The following is a 23,241-nucleotide window of genomic DNA, read 5'->3' on the forward strand; positions in this document are numbered from 1 at the left end:
AATTAATAGGGACCCTAAGTAACATGATTATGTCTCTGCCTAGGTGGCAGTATTTTGCTTTTCTGAAAAGTTGCAGGCAAATAACAAATGCAAATTTATAACCTTTCAAAGAAGTCATGGGTTAACAATAGTTAATATAATGATGGGAAAAGAATAGACTGTTAGCTGCAGTCAGTACATATACATTGCTAACAAGCAAAGTGAGTCCCTAATGTATTGTTTATCATGAATGGCAGGAGAAATATGTGACAATGTAATAGTCACATCAGGCTACAGCTCATGCATATGTTTAACTGCTCTAGCTTTCCTACATTTAAGTAATAATGGAAGTGTTATCACCAACAAGGTTAACTGTTTACATAGTGTCCTACTTCTAAGATGCTTTAAAAAGTGGAACGAGGAGAGGAGGGTTACACTGATTAACAACTCATGATATCGCTAAGTGAACTATTTCAAAACAATGTGAAAAATATGACTGAGATGCAAAGTTGTCTTCATGTTTGCAATATAATTCTGTGGCCCTCAGATTTATTTATGTGGTTATGCAATACAAGCTGATGACTACTGAGGATTAAATGCTCTTTGAGTAATAGTATACTGTACATAATGCCCTTGCATAGCATACACAGCTGTATGACATAAGAATCTAACATGCTCAAAGAACATCTTTGTTAAACAACTAAAATTCATAAATGACAATGTTATGTTATCAGTTAAATAAGATCTAATGATGAATAAATTGTAGGTCATAACATGTATTTGGAGTCATTATTTGATGTATAGTCATGCAAGGTATAAAATAATACACATTAATTACACTTGTTGCACTAAGTGTCTGATATTACTTACCATTCTACAGTCCAAAATGTAGAAAATGAAGCTGCTTCATTTAATTACAAATCCAAGGGAACTCTATGGATAGAAATTAACAACTATTAGGATTAGTGCACATACTGGAGTATTACAGTAGAACTATTTACAAATGTTATACATTTTATACTTATTGTACATGACAGCTTTACAAACATGTCAATTACTTTTACTAGAAATGCATATTCAAAGCAATACATTTAAGAAACTGTAGATAAGACATGTTGCTCCAGTTTTCCACCATATATTTAAGATTACTGTTGCTATCCCTTAGCTTTTTTTTGGTGAGAAGTTTTTGCCTGATGAAAGTAAGACCCTAATCTGGTCCATATGTGCTTGCTGTGTTACATGGCAGTGCATTTTAACATTCAAGTCAGTAGTTTAACACCACATCAACCATTTCAATCTTTTGTGCTATCCTTCAGCCATATTTGTGTTCAAGGAAGGCCAGCAGCATTCATTGCAAAGATGGACCAAACTTCTCATGGACTGAGAGGAGGTGGACATGGCCCTGTAAAGAATATGGTAGAAAAATTATGTTTACATCCAAAAATATAATACTGGGCAAAGTATTTCAAAAATTGCATTGCATCTGTAGGAAAATATTTGGATAATTCAAAGAAAGCACAGGGAATCTCTTCAGTGGGAAGAAAAGACAACATCAGTAACTGGTTTACTAATTGCCTAAAGTCTGGATCAGAATTATACTTGACAGACACACCAACCCTTTGTACCCTTCACCACATATCCTGGCATAGGTGAAAATAACATTCAGTCAGAATAGCAGTAGGGAAATGTATCATTAGACTACATATGGCTGCTGGTTCAAAATCACATACAGTTTGTCTCAGTGTTGCTGTGTACTAACACTGGTTAACCACATCAGTGACTGCATTCCACATAAGGTTATAAGCTCTGACTCATTTTGGCATCATTAATGTAACCATGAATGGGAAACTCTTGATATCTGGCATTCACCATAATACATTCATGCATGGAATACAGCTGCCTCATGACATGGCCTTTCCATCTACTATCCACTTCATCTGCTGGTCAAATCCCATATATTCTCCACTGTTGTCAACAGTAGTGCATGTAAAATGCTGTAATTGTTGCATATCTTTCTGGACAAAAAGTGGGCATATGATATAAGCTATTTTTCTGGATCATTTTCTGCTATAATCTGTGGTATTACGGTACTTTTATGACCTGCTTTTCATCATACATGTTTAACAGTGTGGCACAATGTTTACCTGGATGGTAGTAGAACTGGTACATCTTCTGGAAGTTCAGACAGCCAATCTTTGATAATTTCACAAGACATATAATTTGAACATGTGACATAGTTTTTGTCTTTACATTGTGGAGAATACTGTACTTCTCTGTGACAGCATGTTCTGGCAGGTGTGAATGTGTACCTGACTTAACAAGCTCCTCACCATTAGTCGTTAATACACCACCTGCCCTACCATGAGACTTTGTTACTGTTTTCTGTTGAGAACACTGGTATCTCTTAGGTGACTGCATCCGTAAGTAGATTACACATCCATCTATTGTGAAGAGATTGTTACCCTATTGGGATGTGACGTATGGATAACAGTTTCCTTTAACGCCAGGATTTGCATCAATGGTTGAGGTGCTAGGTTCAGCAGTCTCCATGCTGCCTGTGTTGTACGTATCTTGGCAATGACATACATAAATAACAGTCAACCATATTGTACTTTAATGAGGTTTTAATATAAAGTCAGTATCATGATGCAGATATTGTGATTCTTTCCTGCTGTGCTGCTCATACTCCGTAAGTATTCCACAATACGTATGACCACTGTCCATTATCACTAATGATGTGTTTCATATTGAAGATATCTGATTTTTCTGACAAGGATATTGCACTGGGTATTCTTTTAGGTTGTGTTATACATTTGATGTTATTGCAGCAGCAGTACTACTTTCACAGGAACATTTCTCACAATATATGCCTACATAGTGAGCATTATTTCTTCTTATCTGGCATACATAGTTTTTGTGTGACAAGCTATTAGATTACCACAGTAGATTAATCTAATGGGAGACCAGATGGCATAATGATTAAGGTCTTTGCCTTCCATGCACAAGGTACACAGTTCGATCCTGACCTATGACCAATGCCTGTTTTGAGTTTGCTTGTTCTCCCTGTGTCTCTTTGGGGTTCCTCCCACCTCTGAAACACATGCTGAGTGTTTCCATCTCAAACTCGCCAATGAATAAAGCCATGGACAACAGGACAGACTCTATATTGTGCCCTATAGGGGAAAGAGTTGTACAGACCAACCACTTTGGGGCATCTACTGTGGTGCACAGTATCCTCAAGACTGAAGAACACAGATCACAGACTGTGTGCCGTGGCAGGACTAGCCACTCAACGGTGTAAAATATGGCTCTAGGAGATTCGGTCATGTTGACTAATGTTGCCAAATACTGGTGATAAGTGGGTTGAGTACCCATGTTCCTGCCATAACGTCCAGCAGCCCTGGTTCAATAAGCTACTGGTGTCTAATTGCTCAGCCTGAGTTACCCAGGATAGCTCTGTTGGGTGAAAGCTGGGTGCAAAACCAATCAACCTGCCAAACATGAACTAAAAGTTGCTGCACTTAATGTGGGTTCACTGATGGGATGCAGCTTGGAAGTGGGTGACATAATGATATGGAGGAAGCTGGACATCCTATGTATCCAAGAGACAAGATCGAAGGGCAGTGCAGCAAAGCCATTTGGTTTTAGATTTAGAGTCTACTGCAGGGGGACAGGCTACAAATGGTGTGGGAATTATGGTTAGAGAGAGGTTTCAGAAGGCAGTGAGGGATATCATCAGAATTAGTGGTAATCAGACTCCAGTGTAATGGCAAGGCAGTATTCATAACCTCAGCATATGCCCCACAGCAGGGCTGTGATAGTGAAGAAAAGTGTGCATTCAGACAGCAGTTGCAGGACCTACTACATAAAGCAGAACAACATGAATTGGTGTTGATAATGGGTGACTTGAATGCACATATCGGGACAGACAGAACAGGATATGAGGACTGCCTGAGTCCACATGAGTGAGCAACAGGAATAAAGGAGAGGCCATTCTAGACTTCTGTGGAGCAAATGGCTAGCTAACACATGGTTCCGAAAGAGAGACACATGCAAGAGTGAACAACATGCAACTCATGTAGACTTCCTTCTAGTAAGGAAAGGGCACTGGGATAGAATCAGAGATTGCAAAGTCATCTCTTGTGAAAAAAACAGTTGGCCAAGTCAAGCAGTGGCCAGAGAAGGCTCTAAGGTCAACAGAGACCAGGCTGAAGACCTGAAAGTCGACTGGAGAGAAAATACAACAGTTCAAGGAATTACTCAGGGATCTAGCAGCCCAAGAAAGGAGGAGGAAAAGGGTGGAGTTGAAGAAGAATGGCAGCGTCTCAAAACAGAACAGATATGTGGCCGAGACAGGTATGGGAATAAGGTAAATAAGGAAAGCTGGTGGTGGCATGCTGAAATCCAGGAAGTCATCAAAATAAAGAAGGAGTGCAGGAAAAAGTGGGAGATAGAAAAGACTGACCAGGCTAGGAAGGAATGCTGGTTGGCTAACACAAAAGCTAAGAAAGGAGTTGCAATAGCAAAGAATAGGACATCAGAGGCATTCGACCAGCTGCTGGAAAGTGACTCATTAGGTGGCACAAAAAAACTATATCAGGTTGCAAGGCAAAGACAGAAAGATAAAGAAGATAGTTAGACACCCGTCATAAGTGATGCCAGCAACAACCAGCTCACCAGTCCACAGGACACTGAAGGCAGATGGAAAGAATATTTCCAGCAGATTCTGAATGAAGAAAACCCCCAGAAGCTGTACTGCCCCAGAAACAGCCAACAATGACAGAAGAAGAGGAGCCTACCCTAGAAGAAATAAAAATAGCACTAAGGAAAATGAAGTCAGGGAAAGCAGCAGGCTCAGATGGGGACATAGCAGTTAAGATAAAGATGCTGGGTATGATGGAGAGAAATGGCTCCTGAGAGTACTCATAGCAGTGTGGAGAGAAAGGCATATCCCAGATGACTGGAGAATAACCATACTCATGCCAGTGTACAAGACCAATGGGGACATCCAAAACAGTGGGCAGTACAGAGGAATCTAACTCATATCACACTGGATGAAAGTTCTAGACAGTGTGATTGATAAATAGATATGCAGAGTAGTAGAATGTAAGCAGAGAGATGAGTAGTTTGGATTCAGATCAGGATGCAGCACAACTGACCCAATGTTTGCAGTGAGACAGATAGTTGAGATGAGGAAAGAGTCCAACTGGGCATTCCTAGACTTGAAGAAAGCATATGACAAGGTCCCAAGAAAGCTGATCTGGGCAGTACTGCGGTGGTTCGAAGTCAGGGACAGACCAACAAAGTTGCTGTATGCAGATGATATGGCATTACAGGCAGACTCTGAGCAAGAACTCCAACAAAGTGTAGAGCAATGGAATGCAAAACTGAAGGCACATGGGATGAAACTAAGCACAGATAAGACAGTGTTAATGACAAAAAGCTGGGGAAATTAGAAGAAGCTGAGAACTGAGATAAAAGAGAAGGTAGTGGAATAGGTAAATAGCTTCAAGTATCTAGAACGGGTGGTTGAGGAGAAGGGAAGTCTGAATGAAGAGGTCAAAGCTAGAATCAGAGGGGTTGCAGCCAAATGGCATAGAGTATCAGGTGTAGTCTATGACAGAAGAATGCCAAAGAAGCTAAAAAGTAAGGTGCAGAAGAAATTGGTGCAAGCAGTACTATTGTATGGTACAGAAACCTAAGCAGTAAGCAGGACACACTCTGTAGGACAGATGAAGAAATGAAGACATAACAGCAGAAGCCAAAGTAGCTCCAATTGCAGAAAAGATCAAAGAGAACAGATTATGGTGCTTTGGACACATGTTCAGAAAAGCAAAAGACAATCTGGTGAAGAGGATTTGAGACAGACAGGAAGAAGGTAAGAGGAAGCAAGGATGTCCAGCAAAGAGGTGGACGGATTCAGGGAAAGAAGATCTGCGACAGTCAGGCATGAATGTTGACGAAGGCAGGAGTGTGGCATTGAATCAAGAGAGATGGCGACAGTTAACAAAGTTTCCTGACCCCATGTAGAAAATGGGAAAAAAGGGGCTGATGATGATGATGATGATGATGATGATTAATCTAATGTAAGTAGTGAAATTAGTTGTATACTAGCAATATTTAACGGTTACATTTGTGATAGTAACTGATTTATTTTGTCAGGCGGATGTTATACTCACATAATTTATTAAGTTGCGTGATGTTATTAACTAATCATACTGTTGTACATTCCAGTTTACTTCATAATAATCATTTTACACAACCTGCAGTTGCATTTATGCCACATTCTTTGCACCTGTAAACACTGTTATCTTACATGAAGAATGGGGCTCGTGAAGATTCTGCATGTCTTCCACTGGTAACCTGGCTAACAGATCCGCAGCTATAAATTGGAGTTCTGTCACTGTAATCTAGTATTATGTTGTATTTCTTTACATACCGTCCATATTTCTAGGTTATGCTGACAGCATTCGACAATCCTTTTATTGTGTGTCACTTCAGCATCGTGTGCAATGGCACACAGGGTTTTTTGGTGAAATGGTGTTTCAACATTTTTCTCTAAAAGCATTTAAGAATGTTAGCATTTTTTAACACTATATCAGAATGACAACATTACTTACATTTGACATTTCATAATCGAACCATGCCTGTATGCATGCATGTATGTATTATTATTATTATATATAATATGTGTATATATATATATATATATATATATATATATATATATATATATAGATAGATAAATATAGGCATACACACACAGACACACAAGTATATAGAACTATACAGAGATATAAATATATATGTGTGTGTGTGTGTGTGTGTGTGTGTGTGTGTGTGTGTGTGTGTGTGTGTGTGAGTGTATACATATATATTTTAGTTTATTGACTGCAGAGTGTGTTGGAATTCAAATGATCATAAATAGCTTAATAGGTCCTGACCAGTCAGACAGCTACTTTCAATGTGTATACATACAGAAACACACATGGATGTATATATATTTAAAAAAATGTGTCTCACTTCACAATATATTGATCTTATAACATGCTAAATATTTGCTTGAAAGATGTACAGTGTGGAATATATTTTTGCAGCAATCCTCTACTGTGATTTCGTACCAAGAGCTGCATACTGCAATGTAACCACAGAAATATTGTGTGCCACTGTACCTTTTTTTTTTCTCTTACAAAAGATACTTTTGTGAGTAGATTTAGAATTACTGTTGGTTATTTTTGGGTCATAAGAATGTTGACATTCCTTTGACCATTGAGCCAAGTGCCTCTCGCTTGATGCTCTCATTTTGTATAGCAATCTATGCTAAATGTGTGGACAATTTCCCAGTTCAGACATTTTGAACCCCATATTTATAATATGAGACTGTTAAAATACAAAACTGTAACTCAAGAGTCAGTGTTTAATGCAATGAGTAATTTAAGGTGAATTATTCAATTAATGAAAGTCTACTTCACGTTTTTTTTTTAATATTTGATGTTTGTCATAACTGGACATGTGTCTACAGAGGTTTTAAAATTGTTTTCAAAACTGTAAAGTATTTTCTAATTCAGATGCATATATAGATAAGAACATATTTATTTAATTGTTTATTAACTTATTCATAGTAATATGGTGGTTACTCTAGTGTTATTAATACAGTTACACTGTTAGTGATCTACCAGTCTTCCATATTTATTTTAGGGAATGTGTGCAGACACATTCAAGTTAGTTGGGATATTCTGTCATTTGGAAATGCAGTCTGTGAAAGACCTTTGAGAGCTACGGTGTTTTAACTTCGAGGATACTGTTGTCTGGAAACAATTATTAGGGTTTAATGCTTTGAACAAGCCATGAAGTTTGCTTATAGGATTGTTATGTAAAAGTCTTACCTTCCCTGAAGAAGACTGTAATGAAGCTGAACCTTTTAAAAGTTTGACATTGTACTGCACAAGTAATTTGAAAACACTTTGTCATTTTGAGAAAGTTTACGGCAACTTTCCTAAATGTTAAGTTTAGTGATGGGGTTTTGCTATAACATAGGGAGAAGCTAATCTGAATAAAGTTTTCAAAATTCCAATATAGTTGCACATTTTGAGACTATCATATTGAGCCCTGTTATCTGCATGTATTTTACATTTATAATGGAAGAGATATTTTCACCAGACTTGCAAATAATCAGCCCTTGAATATTTCAGCTATTGAGTAGAGTCAGGAGCTCAGATACCCTTTATTCACCACTCACTCTTAGATATCCTGCTGTGAATAACATGACCAAAGATCATAGTTCATTTGCAGCCTTGTATGTTTCTTTCCTGTGGTATGGGGAACACGCCTGATAGATTTTTACCTTCTCATGTCTCATATCCATGTGTATATGTCTGATGTGTTTTCAACAACCATTAGTGATGAAATTCTTAAGACCAAAGGTCATATGTCTGAAATAGCATTGTATATTCGGATGTTTGACCTGAGTAGTGTAAAGGAAAAAAAAAACATATGAGTTTATTGTAAGTTGCCATGGTATTTAGTGCATACCTAAAAACATTAGTAAAAAAAAAGAAAAGGAAAAATATCCTGGTACGTGATATTGTTTGCACCAAGAACACACCAGTATGTTTTCTAGAAGTCTGAAACAGACACTTTTTTTTAAATATCAATAAAATTGCAAAGGCTATTTCACAGAAGGGAATTCTTTCATTTGGCTACTGGCTAAAGTGTCTTCTGCAAAGGATTTTCATGTCTTCTCTGTGTCTACATGGAATTTGTCGGGGAATGTGGCTTCCTCCCATATTCCAAATACATGCGGCAGGAGGGTAAAATGTTATCATCTAAATTGCCACAGACCTTTTGTGTCTATTCTGCAGTACATTGGGAATCTACCCAAGACTAATTCTTTGCCATTTGCCTGTTGCTTGGTGGGATATGCTTTGACTCCCCTGCAAGTCTGAATATGATAAAGTGGATATCAGGAACTGGATAAATCTGAGTTTTAAATTAACTATGGGAACTCTCAAACCCCAGACAGTATATTCACTTTCATTTAGGATGTTGTGTGACACATGGTGAATTATAAAGCTAGGAAAACTGCATAAATTATCATTAGCTCATCAGTACATTTTCCTTTTATGACATATAGGCACTAGAAAGCCTTCATTATATTTTTTTCAACTTAATATGCTTTTACGCTCAGGTATCCACAATCACTTTTTTCCATAACCTCAACAGCTGACCCGACATGCAATTTACAAGTTTGTGTAACTCGTACATTGTGTACTCTATGCTGGAGGAGTTGCAGCATGACTAGATCTACATGAGCACATTTTATTGATGTAGTTAACCAGAGCAGAGCTAAGAGTGTGACTAGAGAATTTCAGATAACAGTTAGTGTATGCGACTTCCCAGAGCTGCTCGCATAACATTTTTTCCACAGTCCATCCAGTAATACTCTTGATTAGCACTTATTTTACCAGCTCACAGTTCTTTATTATATTTTCAAAAACTTAAAGGACAGTTTTACTCAAACATTGGATGTTACAGGAGCCTTAATCTCTTATTTATAGGCTATCAGCTTGACGTGTTCTGTCATCCTAACTGCAGCACTACTTAAGTGCAGATGTGAAACTATTGCATTTTAGTAAGGTGAGTACTATTACGGTTCAGCAAAAAACATAAATATCTCTAAATATCTCTGAGGTTTGCTATTAACTATACCTATATCATAACATATCCTTGGTTAATTGGTAACAGTAGGCTTGATGTACACTTGATTATATGCTCATTTGGTGATTTTCTTCTGACCTGTTTTTTTATTATTTAGTAAAATCTTAATTCGCAGTCTGTGTATTACAATACAGTACTGAAGTTGCCCAGTTTTTAAGCTTAGGAGATCTTGGATACTCTGGTCATTTCTTAGACAAATTGGGTTGGACTGTTAACTGAATATGCCCAGTAGAAGAATATAATATTTTCTGTCTTCTGTTTAAGATGTTATTTGCAAAGAGATTGATTTTCCATTTTCATGGAAAATACTATAAAATACCAAAATATGAAGTGCCAGATTATTAGAAAATGGGAGAATTCGTGGAACTTGGAACTTTAGGCCAAAACACTAATTTCCATTGGCTTGTTTTACTTGTTTTATAGATAAATCAAGCAATTCTAATCCAATCATTGTAATGATTAAAAATTACACTTAACAGTCCCAGGAATAATTCTTTGGAGTTCAGCTCATGAAAATAAATAAATCAAGAAAATTAACAACCATAATTAAGAGTCCCTGGTTATTCATTCATCTTGCCAATTTTGAGATTAGAGGAATCTTTAGTACTTTTATAGGAGCACCAGCTAACATCTCTTCATTGATTTTGAGGATGGTGGATTCCGAGCTCAGACTGAATTTTGTCTAATGGTATGCGATGAGTAAAATAATTCTTTTTAGCCTTCTCAGGTCAGTAGCAGTAACAGTTGGCTGGTCTAGAACTTGACTAGTCTGAAGGTTAATGTTATTAATCTGTTCATAGGTTCATAGGTGTATCTTAGGCTAATGGCACTGGAGCCTTTACAAGCCTAGCCCAAAAAAATTACCCAGGCACCGTGTCACCCGATGTTGGTTCACAGGTGCCCAATCTAATAGGGCAACTGGAATGCTCCCTGGAGTTATTTCTCTTGAAGAGGGCCAGCGAGGTGCTCTGCTTGACATGAATGGAAAGCTTATTCCAGAGTATGGGCAGTCTTTGGGAGATAAAACTGTCCTGCCAGCAAGTTTGGTGAGTTTATCAAGGATACCTGAGTAGGAATGGTATCGAAAGCCTTTCCCAGGTCGAGGCAGGCTGTATGCACTACCTTACCCTCATCCACAGCCTTGGTGACTGCCTCGAAGAAGTCAACAAGGTTTAGCAGGCAGGATCTCCCCTTGACAAAGCCTAACTGTGTGGGGACAAGAGCTTGGAGATCGCCTATATCTTTGTCAAGCATGTCTATGATGATGCACTCCATTGCTTTGCATACCAGACTCAGGTTAATGGGGTGATAGTTTCCAGTGTCTGTAGTTGCTCCCCATTTACGGAGAGGGATGATTGTAGCAGTGCGCTATTTGTTAGGGACATAGCCTGAGGTAAGGCTGTGATTGAACAGGGCACACAAATGTGGTGCCAGTTCATTTGTAGCTCATGCAGGATGCAGACACGGATATTATCAGGTCCCATGGATGGTGTATTCTTGGCTTTGGACAATGTAGCTTTTACCTGTTCTTAAAGATATCTACTGATTGGGAGTAGGTCTGTATTCAGAATTTCTCAGCATCATTCATTTTGTCTTATAGTAAAGTCCTCAATGAATTGCACAATTGTAGAAATATGAGTCAGGAGAAATGAAATATGATACCATACTACTCTACTCTGTCTGACAAATTACATAATCATAGAATTAAACATATAAACTAGCAATAAATGACATACTTAATGAAACATTTGTACAGATACTTGCAGAAACACTAATATTATCAAACACACACTTTGACGCTTTTACATCTAGTTAATTCTACTTTGATTAGTTTACATAATAATACATCCACTTTTTCACATGCACTGGTGATTTGAGATTGCTAATTAAAATAAATAATTATTGGAAAGATAATGCAGAACAGTTGCTTTAACAAAAATATACAACCACACAACATTTCTAAGTCCACCTCTTAATAAAAATCATATGATTGCACATCTGTGTCTGTTTATTTTCTGTGTCTATAAGCATATAATGATTACAACATAAAAGCCACCTGCAGGTTTAGGATTCAACATAGTTGATTGGGTTGCTTACCTCTAGGACAAAACAAATTATAATCCAAGCTGTTTCTTCTTTCTATCTCTAGTATGTCTAGTTAAAGCAATAATCTTGTTTGCTTCATATAAATGATCTGAAGTTATTCTTTACCCTTTCATGGATGACATAATTAGAAAAGACTTTGCTATTATCCATTTTGAATATTTTCCAACACTGGAAAATTCACAAAAGCCCAATACCACACTTTTTTAATAAGCAGTGTACTGTTGTTGTTGCTTCCCCTGCAGATTTATCTTTATAAGAAGGATATGAATAAAAATAACCATATATTAAGTAAAAATGTGAATTAAAAATTATCAATATGTATTACGGAGTTGAGGTTAATTTATAGCACTAAGTATGCCATTTACAGGACTTAAGGTTTTGTATGTATTATCTCTGAAAATGCTCACCCAAACACTGAACTCTAACTTTTATTGCAGACACTCCTTTTGTTTAGTAAAATTATTAGTATATTCTGTAATTCTGTGAAAACCTCTTTTTTGTTCTTTATAGTAATATTTTGTATGCCCTAATTTACAGCCTGCATATGCAGTACTCTAAAAAAAAAACTCTAATTTCTCAGACATAAAATAATTACCAATTTTCCCTGCACACTTTCCCAAAACACAGACACACACACACACGTGCACACACACACATACACACACACACACACACACACACACACACACACACACACACACACACACACACACACACACACACACCAAATAAAAACCGAGTACTTCAGGCACAAGTAAACTGCCTTATTATGATATGTATAAAGCATGCCATTATATAGTGAAGCATTACAAAGATATTAAGAAGCGTATTTAAACATCTGCATTGTTTGTTAATATACACTCCTGATAAAGCACTTGTACCATTTATGACGCCTGCGTAACTGTTATTGATAGAAGACCTAATTACTCCAGCAATAAGTGCATTTAGCAGTTTCTTATCTGTAACTTACATCTCACTGAAAATTTACTACATTTTGTTTTTGCATGTGTTATGTGTACAGTGCCATTACTCTAAAATGTCATATCACTTTTACTTCTTATTCTTTCTTACTTTGGGACTTTGCAATGAAATTAAATTACTCCATATTTTCAATACTTTTTATGCAATCAGAAACCAGCTGTATTAAACCAAACTGATCTCCATCAATATGCTAAAAACATTTAAAAAACAGCGTAACAGCAATGGCTACCTATGTGCATTATTTACATATAATAATATGAACTATAAAGCTGACATGCATTTAGACAGGATTTTTTTTTCTTTTTTTCAAACATATTTATTAGTTAAACAAAATCTTCCACATACAGTTTAATTTACATTCCAAATAAAATAAACAGTTAAATATAAGCTTTATCCAAATACTCTGTCAAATAACGGTTTAAGTAAATATTTTGATAATTTTAAAACATCAAACTAAAATTACATTACATATCATAAATAGTTATATTGTGCACAGAATGTGCTTGAGTTTATCGTAAGTTAAAATATGGAAATATACATAGGAAAATTTTAGCTGCAGGTTAACTAAATGTGGTTGTAAATACTGACATACTAAGGAGTGCTAGCAACACAATCTCTAATTACTTTTTCTCATCTAGTCTCAGTTTTTAGATATTTTTCATCAAAGCAGATAAGGAACAGAGCTCACCAAGTTATTTAAACTCATGTTGGTTTGATTGTACCTATCCTTGGGTGACCAATATTTAGAAAAGTATAAAGGAAAGATAAACATCTGGCATACTTTATTAACAAAGACAGACTAAATTTCAAATTTCAGTTTGAACTTCAGATCAGATTTTGTGGTGTTTTTCAGCTCGGAGGTAATATACACTCTCACAACAATACCCAGTTATACATAGCAAATCATGCCCTCCTGCCTCCTGAATAGTAGTTTGGGTTAAAAAAAGCCCCCATGATGCTCAATATGTCAGACCCCTTCCAAAAGCTCTTGCCATATGTGCAGTACCAATATTTGTGTAGAAAGGAGTCTGTCTCTGTTGTTCCACCTACAGATAAAATGATCCATGTGCCCTAAGCCTCCTTTCTGGTGTCCAGTATCCCTGGAACATAAAGCAAACCTGTGTTCCAAAAGGAAAAGGACACTGCTTTTTAGGAACATGATCAAGTTAATTATGTCAGAGAAGATACTAACTGGGTTGATTTTGTTGAGCAAATTCTTCTGCTTCATATTAACATCATTAGCATGCCATCTGAGCAACAGTCATTCACATGCTCTTTACTTCTTGGAATAAACTTCAGCCAAGCAATACCTAAGCCCTTGCATTGCTTATTTGATAGCATCCTACCATCAATATTCCAAGCTAGACATCCCTACAGAGGAATCACTGATCTTCATACTTCGTCTGGAAGAATGATTTTGTTTAAGCTTTTTGAAGCTCTAAAACTAGCCAATATAATGTTATGTGATTTTAAGTGATCTGGGAGTAAAGAGGTGTACCAATGAGGCCTATATTGAGGGGGGGGGGGGTGCTGAATTAAATTGACACAACTGCTGCAAGGTAAATGCCTTAGGATAAACTGACCAGTGCAACTTTAAGCAAGTTACTTAACTAGTCAGGGATCTGGGGAATTTGGAAAATTGGGATAGGCTATTCAGTGGTCTCCTGAATGGCATGCCTATTAACTGTCTATGAATCTATATGCTTATGATTAAAAGTCATAATTGACTTGATTAGCTTCCGTAGAAATAATAAATTGCAAGATACCCAAGTCTGCTGTTACTGCATGCTATAAATTAAAAGTTATGCACTTACCATAACTTGGCTTCTGTGTTATCTATTTTCATTCTTCCTCACTGATGACTTATGGATCTGACCCTCGGATCTGATTCAGCTGCACTTTTCAGACTTGGATCTGAATCTTGAGTTCCTTCCTCTACTCATAATGCTCTATACCATCCTCTATTCCTCAGATCAAGTTTTCTGCCTTACTGCCCACTGGATAATAAAGGCAGGATAGACAGAACAGAGACTGAGGCTCTATCATGGAACATGTGCGTTACAAAGTCTTCCAAAGGTCTTTCTAGGAGAGACAAGGCCAAGGAATGGCTGGGAGGTGAGGAAGAATGAAAAAGGACAACACAGATGCCAAGTTTTAGTAAGTACATAACTTGTAAATCTGACGTCCTTTTTATTCTTCCTCATTGATGGGTCAGAGTTGCCATCCATGTGATTCTTGGGAGGCACTCAAGGAAAGATATGTTAGAGCACCGTCGAGCCAAAGGAATCCCTGTTTCTAAAGGCAATGTCCAATTGTTAATGGACAACAAAGGTATGATTGTTTGACCAAATGGCTGTAGCATAAAAATCATCAATGGACTTTCTTGAGGAAAATGATGAAGTAACCATAGATCTGGTGGAATGGGCTATGTGAGAGCGAGGCAATTCCAACCCATTTTGGGAATAAATCAATGAAATGTAGCCAGTAACACATTTAGCCAGAGTAACTTTGGAAACTGCTTGACCTAGGCATGTAGGAGTGAAGGATACAAATAGCTAGTGTGACTTCTGTGAAGATAAAAAAGTAATTGTCTATGAATGTCCAGAAGATATAGCACATATTCTCCTCAATTGGTAAAGTTTAGAAAGAAGACTGGGCTGTTAATTGAATGTCTTGATTAATGTTAGTTTTCCTGGCCACTTTAGGCATAAAGGAAGGGTTAGTGTGTAGGGAAACCCTATCCTTATGGAAAACAATGAAAGGAGGTGTACCTGGTAAGGCCTGGAGTTCAGAAAATTTTCTTGCTGAAGTGATAGCCACCAAAAAGATATTTTTGAAAGAAAAAAATAAATTTCATATCACAGCTCTTGGCTGGTTCAAAAGGTTTCTGAGTTGACCCCTGTAAAACCACAGTGAGGTCCCAAGGAGGACTAATGAGGACGTTTCCTTTCATAAATGCTTTACATAACCTGAAAGTTGACAGAGAAGAGGATGCATCTCCAGTGTGGAAATTAGATATTGCTGCTAGCTGAAGTTTAATAGTAGTGAAACTAGCCCCTTCTTTAAAAAGAGTACTAAGGAAAATGAGGATGGCAGAAGTAGGCGCTGATAAGGGGTCAGTGTTCTCTTTAGAGGCCAAATAGAGAAACACTTTCCTTTGCAATTGTAGACTCTCTGAGAAGCCAAGATAATATCACACACTGGGGGAGTGACCCTGGACTGTTTACTATCACTGGAATTGGAGAAACCATGCAATCAACTTGACGACATGGAGACTGGGATGATGAAACTGTGTTGAATTAGAGAGGAGGTCCTGATTGGGCTCCAGTATCTGTGGAGGATATTTCAGGTGAGACCTTAGGAAGGGGAACCATACCTGTCAAAGCCAGAAGGGGATAATAAGGATGACTGAGCTCTTCAGACTATTTTCTTTCTGCAGAAACTTGGGGATCAATCAGAGAGGTCGGTAGGTATAAAGGAGACATGGGGGTCACTCATGAATCAGATTATCCCTCAGTGACTCCCCCAGAAGAGGGATCAGAGTGAAGTACCTACTGCACTTGTTGTTGAGGGGAGAGGCAAATAGATCATAGCAAGGCTGACACCAGTGGCTAAATATCATGTTCTCTATTTACTGACCAAACAACAACTCATGAGGAATCAAAATGGACCTGCTGAGTCAGTCTGCTAGCCTGTTGGCCCTTGGTATGTGCACTGCAATTAGAAAGCGGTCTGAAGAGATTGCCCATTCCCAGATCCTCATGGCCTCTCTGCACAATGGGTAGGAATGGGTTCCTCCTTGTTTGTTGATGTACCAGACTACTGACATGTTGTCGATATGGACAACAATAGTCCCCAGAGTGAGCATGTCTGAAAGGCTTGCAACAGTAGAAGGACTATTCTCATCTCAAGGACATTCATATACAGCTTGGTCTCTGGGAAACCTTGTGCCTTGGACCATCCTTCCCTTGTAATACCCCCCCACCCCAACTGGGACATATCCATGGTCACTGTGGCTATTGGAGGGAGAAGAGAGAATGGCCTGCCCACCTGCTTGTATCCAGCATCGAACATGATATTTGCAAACTGGAGTGAGCCCAATGGGGAGAAATAGAGGCTGGTATAGAGTAGACCACTGGACTGCTAAGGTCCAGTGGAGAATTTGCATGAAGGATATTGCTAGAGGAACTAGAATAATGGCAGCTGACATTGATGCAAGAGGTTGCAACACTAGTTTTGCTGGTGAGGATGAATGAGATAGTAAGTCCCCCACTTGACTTCTCAGAGATGTGATGTGGTGAAGAGGCAGTGAAGCCACCTGATTCATAGTATTCAGTTGCGTTCTTATGAATTCTAGATCTAGTATAGGAGTCAGTTTGGGTTTTACAAGATTTATTGTGATGCCTAGGGAATTGAAGATCTGAAGCAAGCAATCTCTGGCTTGCAAAAATTGATGCCTTGTTGGAGCAGTGAGGAGCCAATAATCAAGATAGGGAAACACCTGAAAACCTTTGAGCCTCAGGCGAGCTGCTACGACTGCCATATATTTGATGAATATTCAGGGGGCTGTGGTGAGGCCAAAGGGCAGTGCTATGAATTGGTAGTGATTACCCCCCCCCCCCGGCTGAAAACACAGGTGTCTCCTGGAATGCCTGTCTATTTTGATGTGATAGTACACATCCTGAAGATCTATACAGCACAACCAACTGTCCTTGCACAGAAGAGGCAGGCTAGACTGAACCAGGACCATTCTGAACTTTGACTTCTTTATACAGAGATTCAGATTGCTGAGATCCAGAACTGGTCTTAGGTCTCCTGCCTTCTTTGGTACCAAAAGGAAGTGGAAGTAAGTTCTGAATCCTAATTGTTCTGTTGGGAACTCCTGGATGACTCTTTTTAGTAGCAGCTTTTGAATTTCAAGAGATGCATATCTCCTCTGACTGGGTGGAATGTCGGGGAGTTTTCTCCTGGGTCCTGGAGGTGGAAGGGAAAAGGGAATGTAATATCTTTTGGATATTATGCTTAGCACCAAAGTGTTGCTTGTAATGTTTGTCCAGGTGTCTAGGTGCAGGGAAACATGATCCCACGACTGCCTCCAGAGATGGACAGTTGGGCAGCACTTCAGGAGCGCTGATAGGGCCTGTCAGAAAAAGAATCTTTGAAGCCCTGGTTCTGTGACCACCATCTGCCACTGCGGTAGCATCTACCACTGAAACCTCCTCATCTGCCTCTGGAGGAAGTGTCCCCTCATGGATCTGAAAAGGCCCCTGAGACTTCCAGAAACAAGTTTTCTTCCATAGGATAGGCTGATGGGTTCATAGGAGGTTACTAGGCTAGCAGACCTACAGCCTTTACTAGCCTAGCCATGTTAATCCCAAGTATCACCATTTGTTCTTTTTAATTTCTAGAAAAGGTCGTCTATGGGGTAAAAAACTTAATTCCCATGGTAGACTGGGTCTTTCTTTCCTGTTCACTGCAGATAAGCAAATCTTTCACTGATGGTCCAAACAGAGAGAAACCATCAAAGGGAGCAATAACAAAGGATGCCTTAAAGGGTTCCACAAAAAAGCATAGCCTCATCCAGGTATGTCTCCTTACAGCTATGCCTGAACTGGCTGCTTATGAGGTACCCTCCACTGTGTGGGACATCAACCTCATTCAAGAATTAGCAATAGATGATAGAGTAGCCAGTTGGAGGGAGACCTTTTTGAGGTCCTCCACCACCATGGTCTCAGCAACAGAGTTTGAGAGCTCGTTGATCAAATCTCTTTGCAAGTGGGAAAGTGTGCTAAATAATTTAACAACCTCAGTGCAAATGTCGCTGTAGTGTAGACATGCTTTACAAATCTCTTCATCGCCCTGGACTCCCTGTTTCATGGATGGACAGAGGTGCTTTGCTCAGCTAGGTCCTTTATAGTGGCTGCCACCACAACAATGGAATCAACAGGGACACCTTTGCTCCAATGTAAAACTACTGGTTTTAATGTTAGCATGGTTTTTAAATATTTCTGAATATACTTTTAAAAGGTCTTTTAAGAGTGTTTTCGAACTGATGAGCTATATTTATATTTACACATATACAAATATATTTACTGCATGCATACTTGTTTTACAAGAAGGTGGATTTTTAAAGAAGCATACAATGGGTTAATTGTTCTTTCCTGCTTACCTTGGAGGCAGGTTTGTCTTTTGCTTGGAGGAAGTCGATGTGGTTTGAATTTGTATTTACTGTTTGAAACATTCTTGTTGCAACTGTCTGATGAAGTCTCACTAAGAGGTGAGACAAAAAGCGCTTTATGGTTACTGTTTTTTATTGTTTGTATCGTTGTTTGAAACAAAGTCTGAAGAATAAACATAGATGGGCCTGCCCAGAAAGCCTCCAAAATGACTGACTCCTTAGAAGAAGGAGTTTGGGAACACCACCCACCTTTTTGTTTCAGGATTTCCAAGATGTCTGCAAAGGAAATGTCATCAGATGGTGATGTAGGGGATTCCTCTCCCTCATCGAAGTCAGTGTCCTCAGTGAGGGACTCCATTGGAGAGTCAATATACCTCCTCTTGCACATCTTCTTTCGAGGAACCTCCTTAGTGGGGTGTCAGGGGAGGTATCTGATGAATGGGGAAAAACCATCTGGGGAATGAGTGTAGAGGCTTCCTAGGTTAGGCTGAGCAGAAGGAGCAAGAATGATGGGCTCAGCTTGTGGAACCGATGCAAGGCATGGGATAGGATCTGAGATGTGAGAGGATGGATTTCTATACAACAAGAAGACCCTTTCCATGATCTTAAAGGCTGATGGACCCAGGGAAACCCCTCCCAATATCCCTGGAGCCGAGCCAGCTGAGGATGAAAGGTTGGAGCCCACCCCAGATCTCAGCCCTCCACTGAGAATCAGACCTGAGCTGTTGAAGGCCGAGGCACCAACAGGAAGGGATGGATCAGACAGTGTCAGAGCCAAACCCAACCTCTCAGATCCGAGACTCGCTCTGAGCTGACAGCATTGGAACAAGGCTGGTTAGGGACACAGCTGCAGTCGAAGATGAGGGTTTCCTCAGACATGATTCTGACTCTCTTGTGTATCTATGATCCTAGGGCTCCAAAACCATGGGTTGGATAGGAGAAGGACACTTTATAGGCTAAGTAGAGACACTCATGGATCCAAGAGGGGATGGAGTTAGCAAGAACCCCATCTGGAACTGAGCCCTGAGGAATTTCTGCATCATCCTGTCCATATTGGCCTCCATCAAGCTCCTAGAGGATCTGGAAGAAGTTGAGGAAGCAGGCCTGGAATGTTTAGTTAGAGTTTGAAGCAATTTGGTAGGCAGGGCAAGTGAGACAGGCTTTAGCATGAAGCTAGGAGATTGGCTCCTAACTATCAAATCCAAGGGCCTAGGATCCAACCGTGTCGTCAAAGGAGGAGGAAAACCACTTATTTGGATAACCTCCATTGGATCCGAGGGATTCAATGGATCTGATTGGGCTGCGACACTCTTTGGATCAGAAGTTCTTTGGAGTTTCTCCAGAGGCTCCACAGATGCTCCCAGGGATAGGGAGAGAGTTGACTTTTTTACTTCCTTGAAGCCTTGTGCTGTGAAGAGGGCATGAGCCCCAGATAAAGAAGGAGATGAAGCAGGAAGAAACCCTTTAAGAATTAGTTTATTGTGCCAATTAGAAAGGGTGCAAGGGTTGAATTTAGCACAAATAACACACTGGGCCTTAAAATGGTCCAACCCCAGGCAAAAGACACACTTCTTGTGGACATCTGAGTTTGGGATTTTATGCCCACAAGAAGTGCATCTTTTAAATCTGGTTGTCTTTTCTGACATTTTGAAAGGAGGTAAGCTTACTAGAAAAAATGCAAGAGAGAACGTCTACTCTAACAAATGGATTGTTCACTGTACTACAGAAAACTTGCCACAATATTACAAAAGAGAAGCTCTTTTTTTAACTAGGAAAATGCAGTAAAGAAAACTATATAGAGCATGCCAAAGGCACAAGAGGGAAATAGAGTGAGAGGGGAATAAACGTCCCCTAACACCTGCGGAAAACTACCAAATATTTAGAAGGAGGAAAAAAGACAAAGGTCAATTAAGATTATAATTAATACAGCAGCAATAATAACAAATAAGAAAAACCCACAGACTTTGTCTGAAGCTGGAGAATACAAAGTCTGTGTTCTATTGCAATGGCAGCAAACAAGATCTGAGGAACAGGGGATGGTATAGAGCATTATGAGTAGAGGGAGGAGCTTGAGATTCAGTGATCCAAGTCTGAAAAATGCGCCCAAATCGGATCCGAGGGTCGGATCCATAACTCATCAGTGAGGAAGAATGAAAAGAACAACATCAGATTTTCTTTAACCAACAGATCTCTTTCCTGCCATCTGCATTTACTTTTCACTTGTAACTGTTATCCGACACAGAGAAGAGATAACAAAATCATGCAATGCTGCTACTACATAGAAGCCTGAGGATTGTTAACAATATACTATAGCTTCATCTGCAATGAGAGCATGTAAAATGAAAATATTACCAAACCAGGTCTTCCATGTGTGCTGAAGGAATTGTTTATATAGACTTATAATGTATATTTAGTCCGTTTAGTAGTGCCCCCAACAACATTTGAACAATGTACTGCAACTTATTAAATGACTGACCAAATGTCTGAATAACTGAAGTCATACATTTTCATATGAATATCATCTTCATTATGCACCTGAATTACACTCACACAGTCTGCAGCACTGTTATAAGGGGTCTGAAAATTCTATATGGAATTCTATTGTTGGCTTATGTTCACACAATGCAGATCTAAGGAAAACAAGCATTTGTCAGTGCTTACTAACACAAGCATTGATGTATAGGTTATGACAAGACTGTGTGTGTCCAACACACTTCCCTTAGAAGTTGAATGTTATGTCATCAAGAGTGTTTATTAGGCTTCCATCCAACTTAAACATTTACACTTCTCTCAGAATCCCTATAATCAATTCATTTTAGATGAAAATCAGATTAGAAGCTTTGGTGGAGTAAATATTGTTTTCATGTATTACTTCTTTAGTCACTTCATAAAAGAGGTGTGTGACAACAAGAGGACACAATTTGAAGATGCAAGTTGGAATGTGGATGAAGACACAAAAGAGGATTGTCTCACAGAGAGGGTGTTGTATAACAGTACTGTATGGATTCTTTGGCTATCTTTAAACCTCATTTGCATTCAGTTTTAATGATACTAAAGAGTTCTCCTAAATCAAAAGTATCACAGGTAAAATCAAGAACATAATTCATGAATGTAGGGGAGAACATGTTTTATGACGGTATGGTGCAAGAACTAAAGAAATAAAGTGCTGGTTAAATACTATCTGCAGCTTGTTCATGAGGTTTGTATGGAAAAGGACAAAACAGTTTTTGTCTGTCACCTGAATCCATGGCTATGCATTTACGTGTGCATTCTGATCTTTTCAGGTCATGTTGCTATTATTTCAGTATACGGTTCTTTGTTTTCTCTGAAGCATCTAGAATCCCTGTATGTAATATGGATGTAGCTAAATTGCATGTTTATGTCAGCTCAGACTATTGTATTGTGTCACAGAAGAATTTTGTTTTCATAAAGCCATGAAACAGTATGTTAGAGATGCAAGAGCACACACACAGACACACACACACACACACACACACACACACACACACACACACACACACACACACACACACACACAAACGCCTGCTCAGTACAAGATTACTTAGCAAATTCTAGCAAATTGTTTTCTGCACTAGCAGTTACAACATGGCTTCGGTAACTTGTAAGTATTTTAATTTTAGCATTGAGAAGTTTCTGTTACTAACGTTACCATTCTTATTTATCTCTTGTCTTCTGGCAGATAATTACAACATACTAAATGGTGTACTAGAAAAAATCACTTATGGGGTAGAGAACAGCAGCACTTTCCTTGAGTGCACTCCCAAATCTCAGCGGGCTTTGGTCTATTGGAAATTTCAGAAGCTAAATGATGCACACAAAGAGGAGGTAGGGTACCTGTTAAGTGTTGGCAAAAAGGGATACAAGAAAGATGAATGCAATAAATAATAATTTCAGAAATGTGTATAATAATAAGAAAGAAAGATTTATAACGTTAAAACAGCAACGATGCCTAGTTAAAAGATAAACCTACAAATGAAATGCAGTCACGACAATGTATAATGATCATAACACCTTTAAATGGATATGAACATCCTATACTGTTTGTTGAAAACACATCGTGAAGATGCTTCATACTGAACTTTTTGTTCCTTTACTTGGCCTTTGCTTAGTTTGAATTGATATAAGGGTTTCTGTCACATTTTAAGATGTGAATGGTTTTGTTTATACCAAATAGCAACCACGGTATCAAATAATTAATTCACAAAGGCAATAGCCTTAAACTTACCAATAAAGCTGAATCCCTACTTCATTTCTGTCTG

General features: G+C 38.6%; 1 protein-coding gene across 1 annotated transcript in view; it reads left to right on the forward strand.

Annotated features, from left to right (window-relative positions):
- SEMA3A (semaphorin 3A) overlaps positions 1-23,241 on the forward strand; it is a 1,172,288-nt gene that overhangs the window by 1,120,133 nt on the left and 28,914 nt on the right. The window contains exon 16 of the mRNA XM_044088352.1: positions 22,662-22,807. Coding sequence (XP_043944287.1) covers positions 22,662-22,807 — 146 coding nt within the window. The remainder of the gene's footprint in view (positions 1-22,661; positions 22,808-23,241) is intronic.

Source organism: Protopterus annectens, chromosome 11.part0 (assembly GCF_019279795.1).
Source record: "Protopterus annectens isolate FY-2018-M chromosome 11.part0, PAN1.0, whole genome shotgun sequence".
Taxonomy (NCBI): Eukaryota; Metazoa; Chordata; order Ceratodontiformes; family Protopteridae; genus Protopterus; species Protopterus annectens.